General features: G+C 43.8%; 1 protein-coding gene across 1 annotated transcript in view; it reads left to right on the top strand.

Annotated features, from left to right (window-relative positions):
- The window catches only part of cachd1 (cache domain containing 1), a 90,172-nt gene that overhangs the window by 50,444 nt on the left and 18,893 nt on the right, over positions 1–20,835 (top strand). The window contains exons 5-16 of the mRNA XM_030434205.1: positions 5,272–5,398; positions 6,831–6,975; positions 7,079–7,295; positions 7,432–7,581; positions 10,367–10,651; positions 11,395–11,544; positions 14,884–15,007; positions 15,148–15,265; positions 17,114–17,282; positions 17,433–17,575; positions 18,420–18,601; positions 19,459–19,569. Coding sequence (XP_030290065.1) covers positions 5,272–5,398; positions 6,831–6,975; positions 7,079–7,295; positions 7,432–7,581; positions 10,367–10,651; positions 11,395–11,544; positions 14,884–15,007; positions 15,148–15,265; positions 17,114–17,282; positions 17,433–17,575; positions 18,420–18,601; positions 19,459–19,569 — 1,921 coding nt within the window. The remainder of the gene's footprint in view (positions 1–5,271; positions 5,399–6,830; positions 6,976–7,078; positions 7,296–7,431; positions 7,582–10,366; positions 10,652–11,394; positions 11,545–14,883; positions 15,008–15,147; positions 15,266–17,113; positions 17,283–17,432; positions 17,576–18,419; positions 18,602–19,458; positions 19,570–20,835) is intronic.

Genomic DNA, 20,835 nt, shown 5'->3' with positions numbered 1-20,835 from the left:
ACCGGGCAAAGGCCAGCTTTCCCCCGCTGGTTCTTCTGTTCTGTTGCCATTGCTTGCTTCATGGTATGTTCCGTCTGCATTTGTGATGCTTACAAGCTGTAGTTCCCAGAATATTGGAAACACTTTCCCTGTGTCTTCTGACCCTCCGGTTTCAGTAGCGCGTTGTAAAATCCTCAGTTTCTCAAGGAACTTTGTAAGGTAAGAAATGAGATTACGATGTTAATTCTAGGTTATTATAAGATAAAGAAAGCATTACTATGTCAATTGTATTCCATTTTTACCCCTAAATCTTGCACACTCAACCTTTTTAGAGCAATTTTCTACCAAACTCTGACAGATTTGCAAGTAAGACTGTCGTAGGTAAGATGTTTCGAACAAATAGTTCAAAATAGAATCCAGGCACTGCAGTGCTCTGCCCAAAAGAAAAACATTGCATAACCACTTTTACCAAAGTCAAATAAAAATCCAGATTCTTACATAGTGGGGGCGGTTTCCCAATAGCTTGTCATGTCACAAAGTGCTTACCCCCCTTGCTAATTTCTCTAAGCAAACTTCTCCAAGTACAGAACTAATATATTATACCAAAACCAAACCTAATTTGATTTGCAGAGCTTGTTGTCAGTCCTGTATGGTATGGTAGAAAGCATTAAGGTTGACTTATAGACTGATTTCAGGGAATAATAAGTTACACCAGCATGCTCAATTATCTGACTAGCTTACTTACCACAGTGTATTATCAAAAAAAACTAAAGAATATTGAAAATTTTGAGTTTAAACTCACGAGTTTAGAAACATTTCTGCAGATGAGATTATGTTGGAAACAATGGCCACAAAGAAACCCTGCAAAAATCCTTGAGCAACTGCTTGAAGACCTCAGTATGCTCCAGTGAAGCTCTTGAAAGTCCTGCTTTCAAGCTTTCTTTCTCCGAGACCACGACGGCCTTTTAGGAAATGCGTCCCTCTCTTAGACTTTTATTTGTGTCCATTTTTCAAGTCTGGCCTTTCAAAAATAGAGATCAGCACTTTTTACTTGCGTACTGAGGACATTTGATACGAACAAATTTATTTTGAGCGTGCTGAACCCTTTACTCTTCCATTGCAGCCTGGATATTGCAAAAGGCCCCTTTTTTCCTCCTTTTTTTTTGATTTTTTTTTTACAGGAAACGTCCAACATCATTTGTTCTTCTTCTGCCATCCCATCGCTGCTGCCCCCCTTCCAAACCTCTTCCCCGCCTGCTCCTCTCTCTCCAAACCATTCATAATGACTGCCATTCATAACACGTCACCATCGGCTGGGTTTTATTTTCCTTGCAGGCCAGTCACGGCGAGTTCAAGTTACCCCACCGCCTCCCCTCGCCTCTCCCTGTCCCTCACACTCAGCCCTCCTTGACCCCTGCGTTCCCAGCGTATTCATTCTCTCCCATTTGTCTCAGCCCAGTCTAAACAAGCAGCTACAGAGGGGGGGGGGGGGGGCGAGCGGGTGAGCGAGGGAGGGATAATTGAGAGGGAGAGAAAGATGAATGAAGAGGAAGAAAGGAGGGGTGAGAGCTGATTGAAATGGGGTAATTGTATCAAGACTGTATTGTGCCCCTCTCATCTTCCATTTTATTTATTTATTTTTTTGGGTGGGGGGTGGGGGGGGGGGGAGATAGTGGATGTGGGAGGCTTCAGTAGCGATACCAGCAGGTGGGAGTGGAAAGACAGATAGATGAGACGGGAGCTGGTTGGAGTGCTGTGTGATTGGAGGACCGGTTTGATCCATCTCCCTTCTTCCATTCATTTTTATTCCAGTTGCAGCCCTCTTTCCTGCAATTTTCAACCATTTCTCTGGCCCTCTGATTTTATGTCTCCCACAATTTGCTGTCGTTCCTCCGACACTCTCTCCGTCCTTGTCGCCTGTAACCCTCACTTCTTGGATGGATGCGAAAAGGTGCATTTTTTTTATTCAGCAAGAATGTACATATATTTTAAGTTCCCCTCCACTTGCAGGTTGGAACACGCTGACTCGCGTCCAACGCGCCAAGCTGTTCGGTTATTTGCTTGATAAACTTGGAAACAAAATTGAAATTGAGTGGCCGGAAGAACAAACCGAATCTTTTATTGTCCAGTCAGTTGATTTGTCACCACTACAAGACCTCGCCTTCGTTTGCGCAAGGCTAACAGACCTTGAAGTGAGAGAGGGACTGAACCCAAACAGACTGGGGCAGTGAATGGTGTTGTGAATAGAAGTACAAATCAAGCACGGGACACAGAATACAGATGCTCATTATGAAGTGCGGTCTACTTTTATCTTTGTGCTAGCAACGGGACTCTGTGGGTGACCAGGTCGATTGGTCTGTCGCTCTGGCTTTCGGCCCACCACTGTCATCCACACTAACTATTCCAACTATGATTTATTGATTGCTGTGAAACCACCAGCAGGTCAATTTTTTTGCCTAATCTGCTGACATCTACTGCACCAACTGGGACTAAATTTGTCTCAGACCTCTATTTATCCGCCAAATAGATAAACAAAAAGAAAACTATGCCGTGATGTCACCATATTTGAAAGTAGAACTGATTCATAACTCCCTATAAATGACAGTCTATTCATACTGTCTGGTGTTTCTTTGCATTATCTGTATCATTCTGTCTCAGTGTGTGGTACTTACGGCCGTACATATGGTTTGTTTATATAAGGATGGAGATGCAGATGTATCAGTGCAGGTCATTTACGAGTCCACAGCAGCACAGTGGTAGGAAATGGGTGTCATTTGGATCCTATTCCTCGGCTTGTCCATCTGTTTCTGGGGAGGTCTAAACATCGTTGGCAGAGTGGAGCGCTGTAGCCTGACAGATGTATATAGAGCCCTTCTTCCACTGTCAACACGAGTGAGTGTTTCCTGTTTATGTGAGCATCAGGGACGGATAGAGTGACGGGACAGGGATGATGGAAGGACCTGTCGTGTCTCAACAGGGTTGTTTGCCAAGTAAACGTAGGCATTTCGGAGCTGTTTATAATGTTTGGCAGTTGGATGATATAACACTTGATTTAATTTGTTGGGGTTTTTTTTTTTTTACCCTTCTCATAGAAGAACTATGTCTGTGGCTCGTAATATCGCTGGAGGGTTGGAAAAGCTCAGAACAGGTTCTCGTTAGCAGGCGATTCATTCAACGTGATCACAAGCCAAAAACCACATTTGAGGACTTTCGAGACCCAGCTGACACGCAAGAATGGCGGTTAGCATGTCTGGCAAGGACCGTCGACTTAATTAACAAGATATTAGTCAATGGGAACCTCCCTCTGAAGAATAACAAATAGTCAGCCAAATGGCAATATAGTTGGTGGATGTGTACAGCTGCTAATGACCTGTGGAAACCACAGTGAACATGTATTAACTGTAAGGAATTAAACATTGAAATACCTGGTAACATCAAACCACGCTTCCTCTCAGAACATCTGATATTGGGGCTGAATATAAGGATTCAATTCAAGCCAGAAGAATGTTGTGGTCATGTAGTTTGAGAGGCCTATAGAAAATCGATGGATTGCTTCATGGTGTTCTAATGAAGCCTACTCGGAAGGCTACGCTCTGTTTCTTTCCTCTGTTTTCCACCTGGTAAAGGGCCCAAACTTTCTATTTGTGTCCCTCTCACCCCCTCCTCCCTCCTCCTCCTCCTCCTTCCCCCCATCTCTTTGTGAAAGGCCGTTTTGTGTTGCAGTGAGCGGAAAGGAAGTTGCCGGCTTTGTGATGGGATCTCTGTGAAGATACTGTCGACCCTTTTAAAAGGAGGAAAAAAAAAATCTCTGCTAGTGTTGAGCAAATACTCAGTGTCTCTGCAGAAGGCTGCAGCGAAGGCTGTTATTTCAGCTTGTCCTGCAGTCACAGTTGTGACACACCGATCTGCATCCGGCATCCACATGAAAGAAAAGCGCTGTGCTCTGCAGTCACCCAACAGCTCCAACTTCTTCTTCTTCTCCACTGAGTTCATTTAATCAGCCGGAGGTGTGAATGGGTAAAGGATTTACATGCGTATAGTAAATGTCCACTCGGAATGTGATTGTCACGCCTGAATAGAGCTGAAGTGCGCGTTAACAGGCCAGTAACAGAAAACAATGCACTAATGTTCAGCAGAGGAGAAGTTACATAAGTTTGTGTGCAGCCGCTCGCAAACAGGATTGATTGAGAGCCGGCAATGTAAGCAGCAGACATTCATGTCAGTGAAACATGTTTTTTTCGATTGGATGAAATTCCGGACAAGGGAGTTGGGCGCGTCCACGATGAAATGCCAAATTCTTTCCTGCAGACTTTGCAAAACAATTTGTTTGCATTGCGTTAGATAGCAGCGATCCACTGGTGTTTCTCTCCCCGCTCCCTCCAATACTACACTGGTACTGCTATGTACTAGTGTAGCCAGGGCAAATATGTGTTTCTCGATGATCAGTGGGCTGTAACTAATCAAAACTCTGGTTGTGTCAAATTTTCGGGACATTTAGGACGGGGTTCAGGATTTGCGACAACTTCTTGCAAAATCGACACATTTTAACAGTTTATCTTTATTTCCAATCAGGCACCAAACTGAAAACAGTGTCCATAAAAAGTCTCGAAAGTTTAGAAAATGCTTAGTTTTAACCCTTATGACTTCGAGGTTAGGATTATGCTAGAATTTGAATGTACATCCTGGAAAAATGCTTGAAATGAATCTGCTGTTTCACTACAACATGTGCAATAAACAGTTGATAGGTACCTTGAAAGTGCATGATTAGTGGTCGGATGTTACTGTTAAAATGCCAGTGTGTCAGGTGTAAGCTATGACAATGATAATGATATTAATACTGTAATATGTGTATATGTATAGCCCAAAAAAAGAGTTACATATTGCTGAATACAACTTGGCAAACAGGGAAAGAGTCAAATGAAAGAGTCAGTCGTCCTCAGCATGATGCACGAACTGACAGTGTGTTTTTTGGACCGATCTTGTCGAGCATGAGGTTTTTCTCACCACCTCTGATTCAAACATGAATCGCGGTTAACCCCTGAACTTGAAAGGTCTCCCTCCTGGAGGAGATTGTGGTGCTCGGTAACATTAAAGTTTGAATCTTAAAAATAGAGAAACTCTCCAAAAGTGCTGAACTTTTTCTGTACTCGTGCATTTTACCTCCTTTCTCTCCCTCCTGCCTATCCCCATTTGTTTTTGCCTCCCTCGATCTTCCCCCCCCCTCTCTCTCTCTTCATCCTCCCCTCATTTTCAACATATTTGCTGTTCCCTCTCCGTCTCTTCCCTCTGCAGTGTTGGCAGACAACCTGAAGTCCAACCCGGGGATAAAGTGGCAGTACTTCAGCTCGGAGGAGGGCATCTTCACAGTCTTCCCTGCCCACAAGTTCCAGTGCAAGGGCAGTTACGAGCACCGCAGCAGGTACGGACCAGCTTTTGGTTTTCTTTTATCATCGAGCTCAAACACACAGTTTCTCAACAGATAGGACTCACTCTGTCCTCACACTCTCCCCCCCCCCCCCCCTCTGCCCCGCTCCTCTCCGTCACCCCTCCTCCTCTGTCAGTTGCTGTGGGGTGGCTCAGAGGGCGCTGATGGCATGCCGCCCTCACACACCCTGACCACACATGCCCGTGGCAGGAATGTGGCTCTGTACCACTAAAGCCCGTTGGAATTTCACACCTTCAGTGTTGTGGGTTTTATTTTTTTTTCTGCGGCCACGACTGACAGAAATCTTTCTCTCCCGTCCGCTCTTTCTATATTCTTTTGTGGAGAATGCGGTGCTTTTTTTTTTTTTTATCACGTATTTGGGATTTTTTTTCCTCCTTGCCGTTCAAGTCGGTGCGCGAGCACACAGCCATGAGAGAAATTACGCTTCTTGGCTCGCTTCGAGTGTGAATGAGGCTTTGTGAGTACATCACTCCCCTTCTCCGCCTTGTGTTAGTGTCTCCTTGTCCAGCAGACCACACACATACTGGCACTGCCCGGACCACCCTCTGCACCCCTTAGTGCCCCATTAAGCTGATAGTATACGTATGTGAACACTAGAGCTGACGTGATTAGTCGATTGAATTGATTAGTGGAATCAAATTCAGATTAATCACCAATTTGTTTTGATAACGGGTGAAATGTTTCAGTCATTTTTTAAGCAAACTTGTCAAACATTTGCTGGTTCCGAACTCTGATCTGTGAGGATTCTCTGCTTTCCTTTGTCATTTATAAAAGTAAACCAGTCTTTGGGTTTTAGAAATGATCTCCGGGTTCAGATTGGGTTTGGTTACATCAATTGACACGTTGCTTTTTCTTCCTTTAGTACAAAATACAGTGCGAAAATAGGCAAACATTGATGTGCGTAACCATCAATGTATTTATAGTTTTCTATCTATGTGCATAAAACATGGCCTTATCATCATCTACACTGTACATGTCAGTAATCAGGACAAACAGGGAAACTTAAAGGTTTCCAGTATAGCTGTAGGAAGCCCTGTGCACACGATTCTCTTGAAATTACTCTGCAGTGACGGCGTGAGGAGCAGAAAATGTTGAACATCCATCAAAAATTACAGTAAAAGGAAGGAGATCTCTTATGCAGACTAACTGCGTGCAGACTGGACGAACAGAAACTGTGACAAAAGAAAGATGTTGTGGCTTTGGTTACCATTTTCTCTTGCTCAAAGGAAACTGTGTGTTTCCACAGTTAATTCACCTAGATCTGATGTGAACCGCTGTATTATATTTATTTTCAGTGTAGGAACGCTCTCACAGTATGTGTTTGTAGTGGGTTGAGGATGTACGTAATTCACTGAGCAGTAAAAACAAGTGTCTGATGTCGACGTGCATGTTTGTGTTGCTGCAGGCCTGTGTATGTGTCTGCGGTACGTCCTCAGTCTAAACACATCGTGGTGATGGTCGACCACGGTGCATCTGTCACCGACACCCAGCTTCAGATCGCCAGGGACTCGGCACTGGTCATCCTCAACGCCGTAGATGAACATGACAAGGTTAGTGAAAGGGACAATTCCTCTCTCTCTTTGCTTTATTAAGAAGAATGCATATTCAACGCTTTCATCGCTCTCTCATTTAATGTCATTGTCACTCCTCCAGATCTCCATCCTGTCCGTGGCGGAGACGGTTCGCTCCTGTTCTCTGGACCAGTGCTATAAGAGTCTGCTCTCTCCAGCCACCAGTGAGACCAAGAGGAAGATGAGCACCTTCATCTCCAACATCAAGGCGTCCGATGGAGCCACACAGCACGCAGCGGGCTTCCAGAAGGCCTTCCAGCTGCTCCGGAACACCAGCAGTCTCTGCAAACAGAGCATCAGTAAGAAAACGCTGCAGATTTGGAATGTGTCCCGCCTCAGTGATCAGTTCCAGCTCATGTGAAAAAAGGTTTTATGGGGATATTTTGCTTTAAATGGATTGATGTAAACAATGTTTTTGTTTCTGTCTTCTTATAGCCACAGACATGGTGATCATCTACCTGTCCTCTGGTATCACAACTCGAGAGTCGTCGGAGCAGGAGAAGAGAGCGACGCTCAGTGTGGTCAGAGAGGAGAACCGACACCTCAACAACTCTGTCATGATCCTCACCTACGCTCTCATGAATGGTAGGTCACTAGTCATTAAGACTAAACCTTTTGTTTTTGTTTGTTTGCACCCACATTACCCACAATGCAACTTCGCCATTGAGGGACATCACAGGAGGCAATACATCAGATTAAATGCAGCATCTTCTGGAGCCACAAAAGGCTTCACCCCAAGACCTCTACATACACTTTACAGTGTGAAATTGGTGGAGTCACCCTTTAAATAAACTGAATAAAGAGCTATAGCCTTCCAGGTTATTTCAACATTATTTGAACAGAATCACAGCTGAAAAATCAGATCTTTTAGAAGTTGAGCACAAAACCATCGGACATGGACCGTTCTAACCTTTTATGAGTCACTCGTTCTCCATGTTAACGTTTTATTTATTAATTTTTTTATGAGTTTTGCACACATGTAGTAGAGCTTCTCTTTTTTTGCTCTGCTGTTTCTGTGTTTTTGATACATCTCCTCTATGTTCTTGGGTACAATGTGCCCAGGAGAAGACTGAAGGTTGAGAGGTGCTCAGAAACCTCAAAGGCTTTGTGTGTGTGTGCGTGTGTGTGTTTGTGTGTGTGTGTGCGTTCGTGCGTGTGTGTGCGTGTGCGCGCGTGTGTTGTGGTGTGTATGCTTCCTTTTCTTCTTTCATTGTCCATCCATCTGCCCCATCTAAATCCCACCTCCCTCTGCAACACACACGCATACACTCACGCCTGCTGTGCATGCATTAGTCCACCATTATTACAAATCATTTTTGCATCTGAGAATGGAAATGAGGTACATCTAAGAGAGGGCAGAGTGAGACTTCAAAGGCTGCACTGCTCACTCGGTGTGTGTGACTGACAGAGGACCTTGGCTGTTTATTATTAAAGAGCCCCATGATGAAAAGGATGCAGAAATCTGCCGTCCTCTGAGTTGTATTAGCATTGCATATCCAAAAAGACATTTGTTTTGTTTGCGGATGCTGGTGCACACAGCTGAAAGGCCCACTGATGGTGTGTGCGTCTTATTCCCTGCATCCCCTGCCAAATGTGAAGTGCCGATTGTTGGAGGAGATCAGCAGTCCCTTGGCAATGTAATGCGCGGCTGAAACAAAGCTTGGGCTCTAGGTACGGGTGATGTGACTTGAAATCGATATCACGGTGTTTTGTTTCTTTATACAGTCAGAGTATTAAATCACAGTATTAGAAAATTAAGGGATATTATACTAAAACATGATTTTGCCTCTACAACTTAATAAAGAAAAACATTTATGAAATGTTTTTATATGAACTTATTTATGGCTACAATTACATGTATAGACTACAATAGTCAGTGTGGCACAGACTGTCTATCAAGTACATTTATACATGTCACCAACAGACACATACTGGTGAGGATCACAGAGCAGAAGGACCTTTTAACAACAGAGCCAGCTGAGCTTGAGTTGCAGTATTAAAATCTGAAGAAACCCCACGTGTCACCTGCTACTGTGGTTAATTGAATTGGCATTTCCATCTAAAATAAAGCAAATCCACTGACTATTCACTTCCTCCGATGGTGGGAGTAGATCAAGACATTTGTGTTATTATAATAATGGAAGTCATCTTGGCAAGGTAGCTGCACAGACTCGCAAAGATTGAGTAAGTGGTCGATGATGGACTGATTACCTCGCATGCTTGATGACCTGCTGCTGTAAGGAGAGATGAGGAAAGATGACAAAGATCAGCACAATTACCACAAAATAGCCAAAAGTATATTACATATATAACATTTTAGTGAGAAAGACTACCTGTATCTTTTTGAGAGCTAGATATCCCAGGATCGTCTTACCTTTCCTAATTGACACTCCCTCCTAAATGAAAGCGCACAGGAACCTGTTCCGTCGGCAAGATTTCTCCTTTGTGCTCGTTTGACATTGCCACCCATGACGACTCTGCCTCCCCGTCAGTCGCCCAGCGTGATGTTCAGCAGAGTGAGACCCTGGCATTAAAACGGGATTCAGCCGTAATCCAGTCAATGAGTGGATGCTGGCAGACATTCTGTGCGCTAGCCTCCCCAATAGGTCGTTGGATGCCAAATGTTCCAGGTGACAGCTGCAGAGCCGTGGTTATCCATTCTCCTCTAAGTGACCTTACGAGGCTCGGAAAGATAGAGTCTGAGCTGTGCATTAATGTCTCAGCTGCATATTTTCTTTAAAGTAATGAAGGATTTATTTGCGTTGTGATCTCTGAGCTCCACGGTCGACAGTTGGGTTTGGCAGATGCACGGGATTGTGCGAATAAAGCTCACAGAGATCATGACGCAGGATCCCAAGTCGGGACCTGCATGTAGTAAATATCTCTGCTGATGATGGCAATAAAAGATTGAGTAATCCATGTGGCAACGTATAGAATATACTTTGATTAATGATCCCCTTTAATGCAAGCCTCTTAGTGCTTTACTGTGTGAGCTGCGGGAGCTTGAACACATCTCTCATTTCAGAGACGCTTGATGAATTCAGCCCCTGTTTGGTGGCAGATCTTTTATTTTCCGGCTCCTTGAAGGAATTGTTTTGTTTTTCTTTTACAGCTAGAGGGGAAAGAGAGCAGTTCGTTGCCTTTTATAATAGGAATTTAAGTCATGTGCTCTTTGCTGAAGAGCTGTTTACTCTTTTTACCTCCTTTCAACCGCTCCCTCCTCTTTCCAGTTGCACAGTCACCCTATTCAATAGGCCGTTAAGCCAGGCCGTCAGTCATGGATTTGTTTCTAATATCCCTGCTTGATTAAATCAAACATATTCCATCATGTCCTAAACTCCCTCTCTATCCCTTCCCCTCCTTCTTCCAGAGGGAGTGACGGGCCTGAAGGAGCTGGCCTTCCTGAGGGATCTCGCTGAGCAGAATTCGGTGAAATACGGTGTCGACCGAATGTCCGACCGAGACCGCTCCTTCGCGGCGGCGGCGTCCGGATCAGCAGGAGCTTCCATGATGCCGGTGGTGAAGGGAAGCATGATGGTACTGAACCAGCTGAGCAACCTGGAGACAACGGTGGGCCGCTTCTACATCAACCTGCCCAACCGCATGATCGACCTGGCCCGCTTCAGCCTGCCCTACTCTGACCCCATGGGAGATGGTGAGTGGTTTGGATGTAACTGGAGAGAGTCTGGCAGGATATGAAATTACATTTTCGTTTTTGACCAGAACAACGAAGGAGCTCAACCAGAGGAAGTTTCAGATGAATGTATAACTCTGCGTAATCCTGTGTAGATCAAATGTGTCAGATGCTGTTGGCAGAAAAAATAGTACTTCAAAACAAGAAGGCAATCCATGCACACTTTAAAAAAATGATTTAGCCATTTTAATGAAGGCTTTTTAATATTTCCTTCCTTGTTTGTTACATTTTTGAGCCTCAGTGCCGGCAGTAGCCATGGCCAGAAGCATTTAGTTTTTTGGGATGTCTGTCCATCCCTCTCTGGTGAACACGATGTGTCAGGAACATCTTGAGTCAAATTAGGACCAGATTACCTTTGAACAGAGTCAGGCAACCTGTGTCCCCCTGATTCAAGTCTTCATGCTTATGGAGTATTTTCCAGTCGCATTTGGTTCGGTTTGGGAAACGATCACAGATGGGATTAAAATGCAAGCAGCCATCAGAGACACAATACCAAGTTTATAGAGAAAAATACCAAGTTCTCCAAATCTTCCCCAACGCTTCCTTTTGATGAACTCTTTTGACTATTAAAACCGTTCAGTTTGCACTAAAATGAAGGGATCCATCTCAACAGAACTAAACTACAATCGCACAGTGAGACACGGAGAGGTTAGAGAGATGTTGCATGAACTCAATTTAGATGTATTTGTTTTTTCTTTCTCCAGGCTTTATCATGACTGTGAGCCGGCCGTGTTACTTCGGGAACCTGCTCCTGGGCGTGGTCGGGGTGGACGTGAACCTGGCCTACATCCTGGAGGATGTCACCTACTACCAAGACTCGCTGGCTTCATACACATTCCTCATTGACAACAAAGGTCAGTGACACAGAGACAAGCGAGGTGTTGGAACGTTTTCTGCTGGGCCCCTGACTTTCCCACAAGTTCATCACGTAGGAATTTGCAGGAATATCAACAGCAGTGCAGGATGTGGTGCCTGTTCCAACTTGTGGTCAGCCACATGAGCAGTGTTTGCAGGTTTACAACCAAACAAGTCTTAAAAACCGTGACGGCCTGTTCTCCGAATTCAGTAATCCATGTTCAGTAATAACAGGTCGTCTGGGTAAGACAACAAATACAGCAGAACAAATCAGTCGCTCATTGCCTTGTTGCTTAAATTTCCAAGCCAGTAACAAAACAAGCAACAATCAGGAATCAAAATTATGCTGCAGGTCAAACAGACTCCAGTGGTCCACAAAACATTCCTCTGCACATTCGGGGTATCAGTCTTTATTAGTCACGGCTGTGGAGCAACACACCAAATGGTTGCACTAAAGAGTATTTTGCTGTTCTTGTTTCACAGACGAGCGGAGTACCACTTTATTTTGTCTGTCTCAACTTCCTCCACAGCCATTATCCCACATTAGACTTAATTGACATCTTCTTGGTAGCACTGGCACTTCTTTGGCATTTCATCCTCTGTTGAGCCATGCCTCAGTGCGTTGCCACAGCGCAGGGCGGTAGTGCTCATGTCCGGTCTGGGTTTGTTTTGGCCTGAGCTGAGGGGGTCTTGACTCAAACCACTGGTGCGGTGCAGCAGGTAAGTTGTGCTCTGTAGGCCCAGAGAGCAGCGACTTTCATCAACTGGGTTTTGCTAGAATGCACTAATGCTATGTTTTAAGGTTACACCGGGTAACGTGGCGTTTGTCAGTACTTGAAAACTACAATAGAGCTGCAACATGAGTTGTCAACTATTGAATTAATCGCAGAATGTACTGATCAATTATTATTGAATAGTTTTTTTAAGAAAATAAGTCAGAATACTCTGATTCCTGCCTCTTTAATGTGAATACATTCTGGTTTCTTTGCTCCTTTATGATGGTAAAATTAACATCTTTCTATCACAGACATTTGAGTGGTACTCAGTCATACTTGAGTCAAAGTAAAGGTCTCACTTTACCATATTACCTGTCTGATGGTAAATATAACTAAGTATCAAAAGAAATATTCTGATGTTAAAATCCAATAAAAAGAGGCGTGTCTCGTTTGAGCAGTATAGGAAGACATTTCTGTATTAAATTTGATACAAAGGTCACATGACCTGGAAGTAATGGAAAAAAAGATCAGATTTTCATGATAATATCCAGATTTTGTTTAAAATATTCATGAAAAATAGAAGTTCCACTAAAATCCCCCTAAAATGGGTGTGTCTAATTCATCCAGTATAAAAAGACATTTCTGCACTTAAGTTCTGTCAATGGGTCACATGACCTGGAAGATATTGAAAGAAAAAGCCAAATATCCTGCCTCTGTTCCATATCTGTTTTTTATCAAGTGTTTGATCATTCCAACAAAGGAACACAAATATCGTAATCGGCATCAACTTAAAAGAAAACCCTTCAAGTTTTAAGTCTTATCTAAAAAAGTTAAGTCTAATCTAAGAGAGACAGGTATGTCTATCATGACTGCCAACAAACAACACAATAACCAGACTGGGTTTGTTTGTGATTGGGAGGCCTGGGAGGCAGCGCCATGCTGACATGAGGCAAGAAGAAGGCATAATTAAAACAAGCTGGAACAAGATAAAATCTAAATGAAAGTCTGCGTGATGTCTGGAGGAGAGGGGAAATATTTAAGGACGGAGGTGAGAGGTGAGGCGAAGAGCAGTGGAGCAAAACAGAGAACAGAGTCAGATATTTACTTGGATAAGTTTTCCGCATCAGAAATTTTCACTATTAAACTTAATTATTCCACGTGAATTTTTGCAGCTGCGTGAGTTCTGCTCTTCTGCGCCGCCACTCAATGAGTCTCTTTTTCTTGCGTCTGAAATGTTTGTTATTGTAATAAATATGCCATCAAATTACAGCTTATTACTGCGGCACGCTTATTAGTGCTGCAGCTCGGCCAACATTGACAAATGGGTCCAATTAAGGTTATTACCTGGCGTTTAAATCGTCTGCTGCCGATGAGAGTGTAGGTAAATATGATTAGGCGAGTACCCTGACGGCAAGAGCCTTCTGGACCTGCAGCTAAAAACAGCAGATGAGCCAAGTGAAAATATTTATCTGAGTGTTGTGGTCCCCTCCCTGTGCACTTTATGAGGACAGCGATGCCTTGTGTAATACAGCAGATGGATCCTTAATAAAGAGTGTGAGACATTCCCGCCTGCTGCTCCTCTGACAGAACCAGCACACTCACTCCTTGAGGTCTAGAACAATGTAAAAATAAAAAACACTATTTCTTTTTTTTTTCTTTCTTTCAAAACAAATGGGCTTTCAGTCCCAATCCTGCGTCCCGAGGGCTTTTAGTATCTCCCCGGAATGATTACCGCTGCTGTTAGAAGCTGCATTTATCACAGCACCACACTCCTCTGCACCGCCAGATACTGTTTGATACCGAGCCTCCGTCGATGCAGTTGTCTTTCTCAGCGGAAGTGAAGATTTCGGGTAGTGAGCGGAGTCTGCCACCCTCAGCTGTTTTTTTGGAAGGGCTACAAGCATAAAAATTCCAAATGTTTTAAGTTTGACAAACAGCCGATAAAATTTGCAATTCTATGCTGCAGAGCAGCACACAAGCAGGAGGTGTTTTCCTAACTTTAAATCTGTTTATCTTTCCTTCATGCTTCCCCGAACAGGGTTTGATAAGGAGGCGGCTGTGTCTTGGCTAGACTTTCTGTTGGACTAACTTCAGAGCAGTTGCTGCACTAGTTGCCTGAATAGGTGAATGGGATATGAAGTGGCATTTAGACTCAGCCACATTCAGACACAATGATTAACTTATTGGTAGCAGTAAGTCATTATACCATGATGTCATTGGGGGCGTATACCAGCCATGACGAGACAAGGATTTCACAGGCCTGCATTTTTAGTAAATGTGGGCTCGTACAGCTACATAAGTAGACGTCCCCCGGAATTAAACATCATCTTATTCTGTGTTGCGTTTATTGACTGTTAATTTACAATTTCAGAACTTTTACAGCTTTGTGTCTTGCTCGCATAAAACAATGACAGACCTGATGTGATGTGATGATAATGACAGCTTGAGTTAAATGTGCAACATGACTTCGTGACCAAAGGGTTCCCGGTCGGTCTGTAACAGTTGTATTCATGTTGCTCTCTGCAGATTCAGTTTTCCGTGATTGATGTCTCCGTATTTCTTTATATTCACAAGCACTGATTGATGATATTGCTTTTGTCAACCCCTTGTCTGATTTTCCAGGTTACACCCTGATGCATCCGTCACTGACACGGCCCTACCTGATGACCGAACCCCCCCTGCACACTGACATCATCCACTACGAGAACATCCCGGGATTCCCTGTTGTCAGACAGAACATTCTCAAGTAAGAAAGGATGAGGAACGCCTAAATAACTGTCGGGTTCAAAAAGCGTTTTAAACCAGGATTCCTCCAGCCGTGGATACTCTTGTAGTTGAGTGCAGTGTGTCTATTTTGTTTTGTTTGATTGTGTGTATTTCTTGCAGCCTCCCTCTGGGCAGTCAGGTCATTGGCGTGCCCGTCAACTCCTCTCTGTCCTGGCACACCAACAGGCTCAGAGACAACAGCAAAGACGCATACAACGTCAGCTACGCCTGGAAACTGGTAGGTGGCACGTGTTCACTGGGGACATTTACCTTCACAATGCGGACACCCTCAGATGACATCAGATAAACTTTGTTGATTCCACCCCAGATGTGTTATTACAGCAGCCCAAGATACAAAAGCTGAGGAAAAGAGCGGTTGAGTGATATATAGAAAAACATGTTTATACACCTTTCACCATCATTAGATAATTGCACAGTATACGTATAAAGTATATGAATCTAAAATGAACAGACATATGTTAGGAGATGCACCAAAAAAAGAACATGTAAGCAGAATATGAATGACTATAATGTTAAGGTCTGATCAAGAGTGATTTGCAATCATTTGTTGCTACAGAATACTAGCTTCGTTGTCCCCTCATTTGACTGCCAGTTGTCCAGAGTAACTGTAAGTGAAGGCATTGTGTATTTAAAGCACAGCGAAGCACTGAGTCGGAGCAGAGACTTACAGTGATCTTTGGCTGCAGGCCCACCAGCCATTGTCGCGGTGGGAGGATAACCAGCACATATACCTCCTCTTTATCTATTCCATTTCGGTCTCCAACTCTTTATCATTACTGTGCCGCTGTCTGAAAGCAGTACAGAGATTTATGCGCCCGGCCTCTGTGTCTTCCCCAAACCTCCGCCACCTTAAATTTAGTCGGTGTAATAAAAACCGAGCGCTCCCACACCCAGAAACCATCCCCGTCCCTCGAATCTGCTTTTCCTCTGCGGCCCAGAAATGTCGTGTTCAGGGACCGGATGGCAGCAGAGCAGCAATAACATCACGCCGTATTGAGTCTTTTTAGCCTTCTGACATTTAGGCTCTTGGCAGGAGCAAAAATATCACACTTAATTCAGGCTTTTCACTTTTTGCCTTTTTTTAAAAGCTTTTGACATTTTGAGGTTGGGTTGTTTTTTTTTCACACAGGAGTTCCAACACGTCACCTTTGCCATGAGTTTGGCAGCTGTCTGTTTTTTAATATGAACTCCACAGAGCCAGAAAAATGGCAAATTGACCTAGAAAGAAAAACTGAGAAGAGTCTTCTACTTTCCCACAACCATTCTGTCTTCTCGTACACCCAGATAATGTCCAGGACTTCATTGTGACCATCGCACACTGTTAATAAGTTTGTGGTTGTGACCAGAAGTAAGAAAATAGTCACGAGAAGCTCCGGGGTCCTTCTGAAAGCTGTTTGACACGTAACATGATTTAACAATGAAATCTCTAACCCTGCGTGGTTTATTTAGAATCAGTGGTGTGGAAGCAGATGTTGGGCCGGACACATTTATCTTCTCGGGGAGACGCCTGCAGCCCTTGAAAACACTGAACACTGAACAAGAGGGCTGGTAGGAATGGGGAGCGTGTGTAATGTCACAGTGACTCTGGCTTCCAGTTTGTAAATAGTATGTAGCAGCGGAGTGTATAAATTAATAAATCAGCTACCAGTATTTTATTCATAAGCTCACTTTGCATCTTTCTCAGCGACCCCCTTTGCTTTCTGCGGCATTCTCTGGAGTATTCCATTAAAATACTTCAGCCTACGGTGAATTGATTCCACTAATATGCACAAAGTCTTGAAAGACTGGGAAATGCTTAGATTTAAGTGCTATATTTTCAAGGTCAGGAATATGCTTGACTTTAGATATAATATCTGAAAAATGCTGTATTTTCAGCACATTCTGGTGTTTTCATCAACATAATCCCTCGAAATCGAAATTAAAAGAAGCGTTAAAGCTGCTGTGAGCATTTAAGCTAACTTCCTGTCTATTATGCGGTTAGCAATCCTTCCTTACATCATTGCATGAACAGTGATGAAATATTGAATCTATGAGCCTTGTCCCCCACTCCCATCTTGTCCTCCAGGTTCAGGACACGTCGTTCATCCTGTGCATCGTGTACGTGCAGCCGGAGATCCCGGTGAAGCAGCTGAAGAACCTGAACACAGCTCCCAGCTCTAAGCTACTGTACCATCGTTTGGACCTGCTGGGTCAGCCCAGCTCCTGCCTGCACTTCAAACAGCTCGCCACAGTTGGTAAGACACGCACCAAATCCACAGCAGTGGAGTAAAAGACAATACATCTAGGAAATAGATCAGTCCACAAACTTTGATTTTCATCCAGAGTCGGATTGATTGATTAGCATCTCTGACCGTCCCTTTCTCCCCTTTCTGTCTCTTTCCCAGAGTCCCCCACTGTGATGTTGGCAGCTGGTAGCTTCTCCTCTCCCTACGAGCACCTCAGCCAGCCAGAGACAAAGCGCATGGTGGAGCACTACACCGCCTACCTGAGCGATAACACCCGGCTCATCGCCAACCCCGGCCTCAAGGTACACAAGCATGGGAACTCACGGCTAAGACCAGCCTGCAGACACACAGAGTCGGAGCTGTTTACCTGACAAACACATGGCCCACATCCAGCCCTCCTGTACACACACATTCACACTCTTAATGGGTCCCAAGATGGAAGAAGTGTAAAATGCAATTTAAAACCTATCAGTTGTGATATCTGGCAAACGTCTTGTCAGGCTGCTTTACAAAACAGCTAAAATTCACAGATTTAGAATGAAGCTCTGCATCTTTAAGAAGGGAACAAACCCCAATGTGGTTTTGGCAGTGTGTGTGCATTCCTGTCCTGGGGGGAGCAGGGGGTTAGAGTTTGAACTCTAAGCCTCGGTCCCAGCTCTGATTCCCAGGCTAGTCTTAAAGGCCCCCTCCAGTGACCTCATCACCCCTTTCAAACTTTGAAGCCTCTCTGAAAAATCGTACTGAGATGTGATTTTTCAGGGTGTTTTTCAGAGCTTCAGGGCTAATCGGGTCCCGTTCAATCCTAAAAAAAAAATGGTGTTCTGAGCTGTGCTATTTTTGATTTCTTGAAGATACTTTAATGGTAAATCTTAAAAAGTAAGAATTACTTTCTTTAGCAGCGATACAGTAGGATGATAATTAGCCTTCAGGCTGAGGTGGAGGGAGGATTTTGGTTGATTGAAACTGGAGGCAAACTTGCCAAAAGTTTTCGCCAACTCACATTTCAGCCCAACCGCAGATTAAGACTCTTCTCTCCTTCTCCTCCACTCCTTCCTCAACTCTTTTTACCTCCTCTTCCCTCACCGTCCCTCTCCTCTCTCCTCTCTCTCTCTCTCTTTGCTTCCCTTCGTTCTCTCCCCTCTGCAGTCCTCTGTCAGGAACGAGGTTATGGCGACCAGTCACGTCACGGATGAGTGGATGACACTAATGGAAATGAGTAGCCTCAACTGCTACATTGTGCGGCGTTACATAGCAACGCCCAGTGGGGTGCTCCGGATTTATCCAGGATCACTGATGGACAAAGCCTTCGACCCGACCCGCCGACAATGGTGAGGCTTGAGGGTGTGAAGGAGGGGGGGGGGAGGGTCCAGGAGTGAAGATGTGTGTGTGTGGGTAGGAGTTTAAAGGTAATGAGTATGTGCGAACTGCAGTTCATTTCTGTGCTTGAACCGGTCTGCAGCCATTTCTGAGCTGATTTAAGTGAAGATTTTCTCATCAAACTTTTTGGGGGATTTTAATGAGCTCATAAAATGTTATGAAAAACACCTCTCTCCCCACAGTTTACTCAGAGGTTAAACTTTTTTTTTTTTTTTACTTAAACGCAACATTAAAAAAAAGTTTCCAGCAGCCTCATATTCTTCTGGAAGGTTTTGTGTTTTTCCTAGTTTTTGTGATATTGATAACTTTAGTTTTTCAATTATTTTATGTAATTTACAGTTGGATTAAAAAAAAAAAAAAAGAAGGATTGCAACCTTTACTTATTTACCAGTACTGGTGCTTATTTGCAACACTGCAAACATGCCAGGCTGACTAGAATAATAAAAGAAAAGAAATGATGATTGTATGTAAACTTTGTAGAGCTTACAGCTTTTTTCATTTGGTACATTCAGCTATAAATGAAATGTGTCGTTTCACACATAAAATCAAATCAGAAAATCTATCTATAAATGTATAAGAAATCTATAAAATAACCAAGTAAAATCACGAGTTCAGGTCATATGCAGAGAGTCCAATCAATACCTTTTTCTAAAGTAAAGTTTAATCATGATCATTAATTATTGTGACGATATAATCCATGTTGTTATGTCCCCTCTCTCTCTCTGTAATGACTGTTTGGAAAAAACATCTCATTCACTTTGTTATGGATCAAAACTTAACTTTGTGAACTGACTGTTGTTTTGTGCAGGTACCAGCATGCTGTGGCAAACCCTGGTCTCATCACCTTTACAGGTCCCTACCTGGATGTGGGCGGCGCGGGCTACGTTGTGACCATCAGCCACACCATCCACGCATCCAGGTAAGAAGAAGACGACTGTGTTTTCATCTGAGTAAACGGCTCTGCTATCTATATCTATCTAAAATATCTTTAATCAAAACTGTGTAATTTATTTTTTTTTTAGCTTAGAATATCAGCTTCAGAATCATGTTGGTGGTTGGCTGTCTTGTGGTGTTTCTGTCTCAGCCACTCCGCCCTCCTGGCAGGATCACAGTGTTCCATACATGTTTACTGCAACGTGCTTTTCAACATTTAACATTGTAATGATGTAATGAGTTTTGTTTGTAGTCAGCACCTACATTACATCTGACAAACTGTTACAGACCTGAGATTTTTATTTGCGACAGTGCAGCGTGATGGCGCAGTGTTTAGCAGTCTTGCCTCATAGCAAGAAGTCCCGGGATCGAAACAACCTGGGACCTCTCTGTGCGAAGTGTGCATGTTCTCTCTGTGCTTGCGAGGCTTTCCTCCAGGTACTCCTGGTGTTTCCCTCCGTCGAAACTTGCACAAATGGGTAGATCCTCCCATCAGTGTCATTGACCAAAGGCACTGGCTAATATCTGGAATCATTCCCCGGGTGCTGAGGTTAACCCGCGCCCACTGCTCCCTTGTTAACTGCGGAGTACCAGTTGCACCATGTCGTATGTTGTGTGATCAATTAAAGAGTCTTCTTCTTCTGTGGTGTTGCACTCGGAAACTGCGGGGGGCACCAAGTCCCACAAAATGCCATCTCCTACATAATTTAGCTTCAATAAAAGTACTAATTTAAAGAGAGCAATATGACTTGTAAAGGAAGAAATGACATGATTGTCCACTCACAAATGGATAGCTGATTTTGATTAGCAGCCAGGTTGTCTCGGGATAAAGCAGCTGACTCAAGAGAGTCCCAGGAAAAAAAGGAACAATGTTTGTGCCACGATTTCGCATTTGAGCAATAATACCACTGTACACTTCCCTCTCAACACCGAACAGCAGGCTCACACAGTTGGAGGCCGGCTGGTGAACACAGTGGAACATCGAGCGGCTAAAGAGCCAGATATTTCCCTCACGAGTTGATAGTCACCAAGAAAACACAGAATGAATAATGGGCAGTAATTTGCCAAGCGTTCAGAAACACAATAAAGTGATCAGCTCTCTGTAGATATTGCTAATCAACAGATTCAGCCACGAGCCAAGACATCAGTGTGGGCTGTTAGGCTGTCAGCCCCGGCAGTCATTTGAGCAGAGCATGCAGTCTCTGTAGACAGGAGATAATTTGAAAGGAGGCTAACGGGAGACTTTAGGGCC

The sequence above is a fragment of the Sparus aurata genome, chromosome 11 (genome assembly GCF_900880675.1).
Source record: "Sparus aurata chromosome 11, fSpaAur1.1, whole genome shotgun sequence".
NCBI classification, from domain to species: domain Eukaryota; kingdom Metazoa; phylum Chordata; class Actinopteri; order Spariformes; family Sparidae; genus Sparus; species Sparus aurata.
The sequence above is the reverse complement of the archived record's forward strand: the minus strand, read 5'-3'. Positions and strand labels throughout refer to the sequence as shown.